This window comes from Otolemur garnettii, unplaced genomic scaffold, assembly GCF_000181295.1.
Source record: "Otolemur garnettii isolate 467f Iridium unplaced genomic scaffold, OtoGar3 scaffold00002, whole genome shotgun sequence".
Classification (NCBI taxonomy): Eukaryota; Metazoa; Chordata; class Mammalia; order Primates; family Galagidae; genus Otolemur; species Otolemur garnettii.
The window spans coordinates 30,412,714-30,424,302 of record NW_003852397.1 but is presented as its reverse complement, the minus strand read 5'-3'; the positions used below and the strand labels follow the sequence as shown (position 1 = coordinate 30,424,302).

General features: G+C 35.0%; 1 protein-coding gene across 1 annotated transcript in view; it reads left to right on the top strand.

The window, feature by feature from the left end:
• The window catches only part of DNAJC13 (DnaJ heat shock protein family (Hsp40) member C13), a 129,383-nt gene that overhangs the window by 70,609 nt on the left and 47,185 nt on the right, over nucleotides 1–11,589 (top strand). Inside the window, exons 27-31 of the mRNA XM_003781698.2 lie at nucleotides 1,411–1,515; nucleotides 2,588–2,790; nucleotides 3,880–3,964; nucleotides 10,353–10,507; nucleotides 11,007–11,052. Coding sequence (XP_003781746.1) covers nucleotides 1,411–1,515; nucleotides 2,588–2,790; nucleotides 3,880–3,964; nucleotides 10,353–10,507; nucleotides 11,007–11,052 — 594 coding nt within the window. The remainder of the gene's footprint in view (nucleotides 1–1,410; nucleotides 1,516–2,587; nucleotides 2,791–3,879; nucleotides 3,965–10,352; nucleotides 10,508–11,006; nucleotides 11,053–11,589) is intronic.

The following is an 11,589-nucleotide window of genomic DNA, read 5'->3' as shown; positions in this document are numbered from 1 at the left end:
TTTTTTTTTTGGTGGGGACTGGGTTTGGCCACCTCCGGTATATGGGACCAGCACCCTACTCCTTTGAGCCACAGGTGCCGCCCCCATTTGATTTCTTTGATGTTTTGTTTTTGTTTAATTTCCTGGTGTAAGGAGATATGTTTGTGTTAGATTTTCTCTGAATTGTAACCAAAAGTGCCATTAGAATATTTAGAATGTGGCATTTTTTTATTACAGGTATAAATAATGATAATCTTAATTCTCATTACTTACCATTATGGTATACCAAGTACTGTTCTGGTACACACAATACATCAACTCTTTAATAAAATCTCCCAACATCCCTGTGAAGTGGTTACCATCATTATTTGAATTTTATAGATGAAGAAACTAAGGAACGAAGAAGCTAAATATATTGCCGAAGGTCACGCAATAAGTGGAAGAGCCATACATAGAACCCAGAAGGCTATGCTCTTTACCACTTTCTAATACCACTATATATAAGTTAAGCTGAAAGCTGATAGTTGTAGGGGTATTTAAAATCCATCTTATATTAAAATACACTATGTAAAAATTCTATTCAAGGTTCTTATAAAAACACTGATAGAGAAAATTGTCAGAATTGTTTATAGTTAGGGTAATAGATTGAAACTAAATATTTAAAAGTGCTAAAAACTTTACTCTTAGCATTTTCTCTCTTTGATCTTAGATGCTTATTGAAACTTTTGCTTGGAGTGAGGTTTTTTCCCAATAGAACTTTAATATTTTAAGCATTGTCGTTTAAGATTAATGGTATATGTTCTTTATATAACTATTTTCAGTATTCTTTGCTACTAAAATTTTAGTGTCCTGAGAATTTATCGATGACCATGGATATCTTTGAATTTAGCTTAGAAGCCATCTAAGAATATGGATGTCTTAGAATTTAAGAAATCATCTACTTCAAATGCATATTAATAAGGAAATTGGCCAGGCTTGGTGACTCACGCCTATAATTCCAGCACTTTAGGAGGCTGAGGCAAGAAGATTGCTTGAGTTTAGGAGTTCGAGACCAGCCTGAAGTATAGCAAGACCCTATTTCTACAAAAAAAATTTTTTTTAAATTAGATAGGTGTGGTGTACACACCTGTACTTCCACTTTCTTGGAAGGCTAAGGTAAGAGGATCACTTGAGTCCAGGAGTTTAAGGGTACAGTGAGTTATATCACTGCGCTCTAGCCTGGATGACAGAGCAAGACCGTGTCTCTAAAAAAACAAACAAAAAAAATTAATTAGAAAAAAAAGGAAATAGCTTTGTTAGACTTAACTCTTCACATAAGGTCACCTAAAATTTCAGGGGAAATTAGTGCTGTGCAACTTTGTCTTATGACAAAGACATTTTGCCCTCTTATATTTCTGCCTTAAAAAATAACAAAATCTTTTTACAACTTAGAGCAATGTGCTTGAAGCTGCTCCAGACATGAAAAGAGAAAGTGAAAAGGAATGGTATTTTGGTAATGCAGACAAAGAGAGAAGTGGCCCATATGGATTTCATGAGGTATTTGTCTTCGAGAAAATGTTGTGATGATCTCAAGTCTTTCTTATAAACTGTCTTGCTTAGCTCTCATAGAGATGTGGAATATTTTTAAACTGTGATTTGAATTACTGTCGTCAGCTCCAAGTGCCCATTTCCACATGAAAGATTGCATGGCTTACACTTCTGGAGAACAACACATGCATACAAAATCATGTCTTCAAAACTTTGTTTAAAAGCTCTTATTGGCCAGGCAATAGTGGCTCATGCCTGTAATCCTAGCCTTTGGGAGGTTGAAAAGAGAGGATCACTTAAGTCCAGGAATTTGAGACCAGCAGGATAATGTAGCAAGATCCCATCTCTACAACAAATAAGAAAAACTAACTGCGCATGGTATCTCTTGCCTGTAGTTCCCAGCTATTTGGGAGGCTGAGGCAGGAGGGTCTCTTGAGCCTTGGAATTGGAAGTTGCAGTGATGATGATGCCACTATACTGTAGCCCAGGAAACAATAAAACCCTGTCTCAAAACAAACAAAAAATTAAAAGCTATTGTTATGGTGTTTAATGAACTTTATATAAAAACAATTGCTATCTTAGTAATTTTTCTCAAATTTTAATGCTTCTATGTGGTATGACCAGATAAATTTTAATAGGCAGCCTGAAGTTGACTAAAAATTACCTGTTCAGTCCAAGAACTAAGGTCACTCTCCCTCTTTATCTGTTAATATTTGATCCTGCTCTCCTATCCTTAGCCTCCCAGGCTCATTCTGAATTTGGCCAGATAGTTTTATAGAAAATCACGCCTTTTGCTATCATATAACTTGGTCATTTTATGCTCTCCTTACCATTTTTACTCTTTCTACTGTTCTTTATGCTGTGCTAGTTTAGCCAACTAAATTTTTTTTATTAGCCAAATAATAAAAAATTGTTAATTTGTATTATTAGCCAAATTTGGGTTCCTAAAGGCTTGTCATCAGAATTTTTTTCATGATATTCTTGCATATTTGTTTCATAGTTTAGTATGTATTTATTATAAACGTTGGCAACATTTTGCATTTTATTTTGTCTGTTTGTAATAATGCCTCTATCCATTAAGATGCAAGAATTGTGGACCAAAGGAATGTTAAATGCAAAAACAAGATGCTGGGCTCAAGGCATGGATGGATGGCGACCACTGCAGGCGATACCTCAGCTTAAGTGGTGTCTGTTAGCCAGTGGACAGGCTGTCCTGAATGAAACTGACCTTGCTACTCTTATATTGAACATGTTGGTCACAATGTGTGGATATTTTCCAAGCAGGTAAAATGTAATTGAATATTTCCATAATTAACAGGAGACTCAAAAACATATTTTTCTCCCCACTTGTATGGATGCTTTCTCAGAAATGTTATAGGATCATTCTAGTGATTTAAAACAAGGTGTGCTCTTTGTGGTAGCCTTAAAGGAGTATTGCTTTGACCCTGGAATTTTTTGAAACATACATTTTTAAAAATTGCACATTATATTGATCAAGTAGCTAAAGAGCACCTTTTTCTGGGAGATTTCAAATAATATTACATAACTGGGCCTTACTAGCTCTACTCTTAACAGTAGCAACAATTGTAATATTTATGTGAATTAAGTGCGGATGTTTTGAAGTAAACACTGCAATCACAAACAGTGGTAAGTGCCACTTTATCTGTTCTGTCAGGTTAGCTACTCCTTGTAGAGAAAGTCTAGGCCCATATCTTGCCCCACCTGCCTACAGCAGGTAAGAAGTTATTCTCTAGTGACAATAGTATTTATAACCCTTGCCTGGAACTTTTTGATCCTTATAAAATATTTACATAGATAATACATATAATTTTTTTTTACTATACTAAACATTCATGTGTTGGAAATTACTGAAAAACCGTCACATTTTGTAACACATGAGGTTTACATGATGCCAATTCCCTTTAAAAATTAGTTCAGACTCAAAGCCATACAATCAGTATTTCGAAATCATGTAGCATTAAAATTAAGGCTATATTTGGAAAATAACTGAGCATAGTTAGATTAAGGTTTTTAAATTTGTGACAAAGCTTGATATGCCCTTTGGGGGGAAATACCCACTGACAGTGTGTTGGACAACACCAAGTTTAATCAATTAAATAATAAATAAGAGTCTTTGGCTCTTCTAGGGTACTGTTTTTCAAGGAAATCTTATGGAAGGAAATGAAGTCATATTAAGCAGCCAAATAGATTTAAACCAAAATACCTAATCATGTTCCCAGCTGTATGAGAGCTTAGTCTTCATTAACAAAAAAGTAAGGTAACCTGCTTCATGCCTAGTAGAATGTCATATGCTCTGATCATGCAAATTTTAATAAATATGTTACATGTTGACCTATAGAAAATATTTTCTAGGGATCAAGATAATGCCATCATTCGGCCTTTACCCAGAGTGAAAAGACTACTATCAGATAGCACTTGCCTTCCCCATATTATTCAGGTGAGTTCCTTTTATGTTACCAGGCTAGGAGTAATATTTTAAGAACCATTTTTTTCAATTTTATTACCAGTTCTAGTCTTTGTTTTTTGTTATTGACTATTCCATTTTCAAAAAGCCTAAAGCCTAAATTACTTACTTCACTTATTCTTGAGTTGATACTCAGAATATACTGTGGAAGATCATTATTTCCAGAAACCTAAAAATTGGAAGTCTCCAGAATCCAGAATTACCTAAAAGAGTTTTATTTATTATCCCTTCTTAAAACTACACTGTTAAAACCGAAAGGTGATTTAGTTTGTTGTGCTGGTTGATGTTGTTAGGTTTATTGGGAAGTATACCAGCAGGCCACAGATGTTGACATGATGGTTTGTATCTTAAATAATCATAACAGTCTCAACTAGCTTATGCCTCAGATTTTGACTCTTCTTAGTTATATGTTTTCAGAAAGAACAACTGATTCAAACTATTGAATTGGAATTATATAGGATTTATTAAAGTATCTTTTCTTCTTCTGTTTTCTTTTACATTCTGCTATTTAGAATTAAGCTATGTAAATACCAGCTTAGCATTAAGTCAAATAAGTTAGGTTCTAGATGAGATTTCAGGGAAATATTTACCTCTGCTTACTGATTATTCTGTTGGCAGATCTATTTTTTTTTTTAACTTTACATATGGCTTGATTTTAAGATCTATGCCAATAACTTGTGCCACTTATACTTTTTTTATTTGTGGGGAAAGAGAAGAGCTACACAGTTTTTGTATTTTTATATTCATATATTTACTACTTATATGCCTGTATAAGTCAGTGATAATGAGAATGTCTTTTGAATATAGTAATGCCTTACGAATTTGTTATATTTTTGTCAATTTCTATATTTACACACCACTATTTTAAAATTTGAACTGGGAAATGTAAAGAAACGACCCGTAATTACTGTTCTTCTAAGTTACTCTCCTCATCACCACCCCTAGAGGACCATGTAGACCATGTGAGCTGATACAAAAGAAGGATTTATTTTCTGTGATGAACCCTCTCAACATGGAGATAACATGCTCAAAAAATCAACCTCTCCTAAAAAATTTTCCAAACTGAAAAGGAAGAGAGTAAAGCAAATGGCATTAAACTTAAGCCAGGAAGGGATGATTGAAAAACTTAAGAGATGTGGTCAGTATAACATGAAGCTTGGGAGAGGGCAACTCTGTTTTAATTAATACTTTTTAGTAGTATCTGACCAATTATTTGAAAAGAATTGTATTGATAAATGTAGCTTCCTTTAACAGGATATGCCTTCTGTATTTTTAATGCTGAGTTCAAAAATACATTTTAGAGGTTTTGTTGTTTTTCCGTTAATTATTTATATTCTAAGAGGCTTAATCTTGCTAAAAGCAGTTAGGTAATTACAGTAGTTTTCAGGAACATTATTTCCATTGGTTGAGAAGAAATTTCCGTACTTCATGTGACTTTACGTAAAATCGTCAGCGTTACCATGTGATATAGGTTCAATTTTTTTTTAACTTTTTCCCTCCTTTTTAAAACTGTAAATAGAATTAGGGGATACAAATTAAATTTTATTGCCTGTATATATTGTATAGTGGTGAAGTCTGGGCTTTTGTACTCATTGCCCAAATAGTATATGTTATACCCCTTAGGTAATGTTTTATCCCTCCCACATTCCTCCCTCTGAGAGTCTCCAGTGTTCATTATACCATTCTGTGTGTCCTTGCATATTCATAGATTTAGCTCCTATATTTAAGTGAGGGAATGTGTATTTTTGTTTCTGCGTTATTTCTCTTAGAATAACAGCCTCCAGTTTTGTCCAAGTTGTGGCAAAGATATTGTTGCATTCCTTTTTATGGTTCAGTAGTACCCCATGGTGTGTGTATATATAATATACACACGCACACACTACTTTTTTTATTCCATCATCAGTTAGGGGCATATCTAACTGATTGCATATCTGGTTGATTGCATATCTTTTGTAATCGTGCATTGTGCTCCAGTAAACATTCTTTTCTTTTAGGTAGCTAACCCAGTAGTGGGATTTGATTAGTATCAAATGGTAGATCTACTTTTAGGTCTTTGGGAAATTTCCATACTGATCTCCATAGAAGTTGAACTAATTTTCATTCCCACAAACAGTATTTAAGTATTCTTTGTATCACATCTTCAGCAACATCTATTGATTTTGATTTTTTAATAATGGCTATTCTACTTGGATGGTATCTCGCTGTGTTTTTAAATTTTATTTCCCTAATGGTTAGTGATATTGAGCGTCTTTTCCTGTTTATTGGCCATTGGTATATCTTTTAAAAAATGCCTGTTTGTCATTTGCCAACTTTTTAATGGTGTTTGTTTTTTTCTTGCTAAATTGTTTGATACCTTGTAGATTCAGATAGTCTGTGAATGTTTTCTCCTGTTCTGTAAGTTATCTGTTTGCTCTTTTGATTATTCTTTTGCCATGCAGAAACTTTGTAGTTTAATTAGGTCCCATTTGTCTATTTTTGTCGATTTTGCTTTTGGAGGCTTAGTCAAATAAATTTTTTGCCTAGCCAGTGTCCAGAAGAGTTTTTTTCTAGGTTTTCTTCTAGAGTTTCTATGGATTCAGGTCTTATATTAAAGTCTTTAGCCCATCTTGAGTTAATTTTTTAATAGATGATGAGAGACGGGGATCCAGTTTCATTCTTCTACAATTTCCCAGCACCATTTATTGAGTAGGGTTTTCTTTCTCCAGTGAGTGTTATCTGCTTTGTTGAAGCTGAGTCAGTTGTAGGTTATCATTTTATTTGAGGTCTTTACTCTGTTCCATTGGTCTATGTGTCTTTCATGCTAGCACCCTGCTGTTGTAGCTACTATAGCCAATATACTGTATTATAATATAATTTGAAATCAGGGAATGTGATGTCTTCAGTTTTATTATTTTTTGCTTAGGAATTACATTGGCTATTGGGGTTCCTTTTGGTTCCCTATGAATTTTAGAAGTATTTTTTCTATTTCTGTGAAAAATGACATTGGTATTTGATAAGGACTACATTCAGTCTAATTGCTTTTGATGTTTTAATGATAGATTCTTCTAATCCAGGAGCATTGGATGATTTTCTATTTCTGTTGTCTGTGATTCTTTCATTAGTGATTTGTCCTTCTCCTTGTACAGATCTTTCACCTCCTTGGTTAAATATATTCATAGATCTGTGTGTTTGTGTATGTATGTATAATTTTTTATCCTAATTCCTATAAGGTCAATTCTTGAACTATAGCTGCAGTTAACACTAGTGAACATACTGTGTGACTGTAATTTTCCTTCTTAAAATAGGTCATAGCATGAAACACTTAAGCTGAATACCTTGTTGAACAGAAAAGAATAAGACACCAAAACACAGAAATTTAAGTCATTTACTTAAAAGACATGTAGCTATTCAGTCTCATGAAAGTCTAGAACTTTGTCTTATTAATCTGAGCTAGTCCTTACTCTCTTTATTGTAATTTTTTTTCTGATAGCATTTGATCCCAAATTGGGGATTCTTTAGAACCAAGTGTAATATTTATAAAAAATTGAAAGGCCTTGGCGGCACCCATAGCTCAGTGGGTAGAGCGCCGGCCACATAAACCAAGGCTGATGAGTTTGAACCTGGCCTCGGGCTAGCTAAAACAACAATGACAACTGCAACAACCTCCAAAAATAGCCACGCATTGTGGCAGGTGCCTATAGTTTCATGTACTTGGGAGGCTGAGGCAAGAGAATCACTTAAGCCCAAAAGTTTGAGGTTGCTGTGAGCTGTAATGCTATAGCACTCTACCGAGGGCAACAGCTTGAGACTGTCTCAAAAAAAAAAAAAAAAAAGAAATGCAATTTTTATTAAACATTATAGATAAAACTAACTTTGTTTATGAAATATTCATTCATAACAATTCTATGTGGTTTTTTTATTAGTCCAGATTGATTACAGTGGTCCCAGACATTTTTCTTTCATTTTTTTCTTCAGAGACAGAGTCTCACTTTGTCACCCTTGGTAGAGTGCTATGGCATCACAGCTCACAGCAACCTCTAGCTCTTGGGCTTAGGCGATTCTCTTGCCTCAGCCTCCCGAGTAGCTGGGACTACAGGTGCCCGCCACAATGCCTGGCCATTTTTTGGTTGCAGCCATCATTGTTGTTTGGCGGGCCCGGGCTGGGGATTCGAACCCACCACCTTAGGTGTATGTGGCTGGCGCCTTAGCCGCTTGAGCCACAGACGCCGAGCCCAGACATTTTCTTGAGTGCATCCAACTCAGATTTCTGAAGGCCACATTTTTTGGGTAAGTTTTAGTAGTAGAAGTACTACCTGGTACTTCTATACCCTCTTGACTTTATTTGTACTTCTAGAGCTAGTGCTGTTTCTCTGACACTTGTCTTCTGCTTTTGCTCCTTAATTAAGTTCTCAAGTAGCCAGGAGTGTTTGTTTGTTTGTTTTTTACCTGCTGTATGTGGGAAGAAGAGAATGTACAAAAGTTAATGAACAAATAAAAGGTCAGTGCATAATTTTCCAACACCACAGATAAGCAAAAGAGGCCTCAAATAATCCCTCTGAAGGAATTCTTTATGTTAATGCAGCTGAACTGAAGCTAACCCAAAGAAGGCTATTTATGAAGATTCTCACCCCAAAACCAATTTTTCCATATAACATCATGCCAAAACTAGCTGGAGGCATGTTTTGGCCTTTTCTGAATAATTTTTTGCCAATTCTCAATTGATACTTGACTATCTCTCCATTACCTGTTGTAGATTGTATCATTTTCTGGTCTATATGGGTTTACTAGACCAATTTACTGAATTCCATAGCCTACATGAGAAATTATAACCTCAGCACTTAAAAGATATACGAGGTCTGACAATTAAGTTCAACAGCTCATCCTAGAAAAAGTACTGCATACTTCATTGCTGAATATCACTATGGTCACCTTCAAAGTACTCCCTTAGGGAAGCTATGCCCTTATAGTGCCAGTGCCTAGTGTACCCTTCAAAGCAATTTTGGAACTCTTTTTCTGGAATGGCCATCAAAGCTCTTATTGTATTACCCTTCATGTCATCAAAATGTCTTCATTTCAACATTTCCTTTATCTTTGGGTAAAGAAAAGAGTCACTGGGGGCCAGATCAGGTGAGGATAGAGGGTGTTTCAATATAGTTATTTGTTTATTGGCTAAAAACTCCCTCACAGACAGTGCCTTGTGAGCTGGTAAATTGTCAGGATGCAAATGTTGTCATCCTTGGTAGAGTGTCATGGCATCATGGCTCATAGCAACCTCAAACTCTTGGGCTCAAGCAGTTTGCCTCAGCGTTGAGCAAGCTCTCTTGCCTCAGCTTCCCAAGTCGCTGGAACTACAGGTGCCTGTCGCAGTGCCTGGCTTTATTTTATTTTATTTTTATTTTTTTAAGAGATGAGGTTTTTCTCTGGCTCAAGCTGTTCTCAAACCTGTGAGCTCAGATTGTCTTTTTCACACAGCCTTTTTAGCACTTCCAAATAGTAAACTGGGTAAATGTTTGTCTGATTGGAACAAATCCATAACAAACAATCCCTCTGATATTAAAAAAGGTTAACAATATTGTTTTAACACTTGATTTGGACTGACAGAACTTTTTGGTGATAGAGAATTGGTTGACTTCCATTGTGCACTTTGACGCTTTATTTCAGGATCGTATTGGTACACCCAGGTTTTGTCACCAGTGATAACACAGCCCAAAACATCGTCTTGCCTCTACAAAAGATCTTGGCAAACTTTGACTCTCCTTTGCATATGTTCATCAGTGCAAAGGAGAGTTCCTTTGGGATCATTTTTGCACGCACCTTTCTCATGCCAAGATTTTCAGTTAAGATTTTCCTGTCTGTTTCTATGTTCTGCTGTGCTTCCCATAGCCAACCAAAGATTGTGATGCAGAATTTGACCAATTTTTATAGTGTTTTTGTCAGTTTTGCTTATTACCAGTCACCCTGAACTCTCTACATCAGAGACACTTTCTCTCCCCTCAGAAAAACATTTAATCCATTTGTACACTGCTGTTTTCTTCATGGCAGTATCCCAATTAAACATGGACTAACATGTCCCTGATTTCACTTCCACTTTTGCCAAGTTTAACAAGAAATTTTAGGAATGTTAGTTGCTCTAATTCAAGCTCTGACAATCTCACAATGACACACAAAAGCATGCAATAATAATGGATGCCACTCAGCAAGACCCCATCACATGTTGACTTGAACACAGCTGTGAGAGGCTACCCAGCTGGTTGTATAGTGCTGCCTACATAAAGGTATGGTGGCAAGTTTGCAAACTTAATTGTTAGACTCACAAAAGTAAAATGAAGGATAATATTGCAAGTTTGTACAACTCAATAACCAAAACATTTTCTTTTTTCAGCTGTTGTTGACCTTTGACCCTATCCTTGTTGAGAAGGTTGCTATTTTGTTACACCATATCATGCAAGATAACCCGCAGTTACCCCGTCTTTATCTGAGTGGAGTATTTTTCTTTATCATGATGTACACCGGTTCCAATGTGCTTCCTGTTGCTCGGTAAGAACTTTAAGGGTAACCTATTTTAAATCACTATTTGAATTGTACATAAACAGATTTATTTAATTGAAATTTTTGTGCTTACATGTTTTTATTAAATTTTCACTGTAATAGCATTTAACATGTCTGAAGATCCATCCAGGGGAAAAAAAGCAGGGGAGAAACTACTCAGAGTTGAAACAATTTACCACAGCTAACAAGAATTCTATTACTATTAGATACATTAATATACATATTTAACTTATACATGCAGTTTAGTATTTTATTTTTTTCTTAAAATTGAATAATTTTTTTATGTTAAATATCCTTTATATGGCTGTACTTAAAATTTTTTCTAGTTTAAGTTCTTGCCTTAATCAGAAATTAAATAATTTGGGAATACAGATTTATAAGTTGCTTTTTGTGTCTTTTATTTATCTATAAAAGATCTGGAGAAAACTAAGGTTACTAAAACTAAATTAGTTCCTGTATCTGACAGGTTGTTTATTTTTCTTTCTAGGTTTTTGAAATACACACATACCAAACAGGCTTTCAAGTCAGAGGAGGTAAATCAGCTCAATCCTCTGCATACTTAACCCTGGGTATCCTGCATTGGCACTGTAAAGTTTGCTGAGCTCTGTGTGTTTACTAGATGATAAGTACTTGAGGGCAGGCAGTGTTTTACTCATTCTTTTACATTTTTTTATGGTATATTGCACATAGAAGGTCTCAGATATTTTTAAATGCCAATAAATGTTACCAACCCTTTAGATTTAATATTAAAATCGTAGCTATGAATTATAACTTCGCATAGTCAACTGACTGTTTTGACACAATTTGACCAATTTTTGCAGTGTTTTTGTCACTTCTGCTTATTACCAGTCACTCTGAACTCTCTTCATCAGAGATGCTTTCTCTCCCCTAAGAAAAATGTTTAATCCATTTGTACACTGCTATTTCCTTTGTGGTATTACCCCAATAACCTTCAACTAACATGTCTCTGATTTCACTTCCAATTTTGCCAAGTTTAACAAGAAATTTTATATTCACAACTTAGGCTTGTGAATATAAGTTGTTATCTTTGTATAAAATTTAAATTGGTG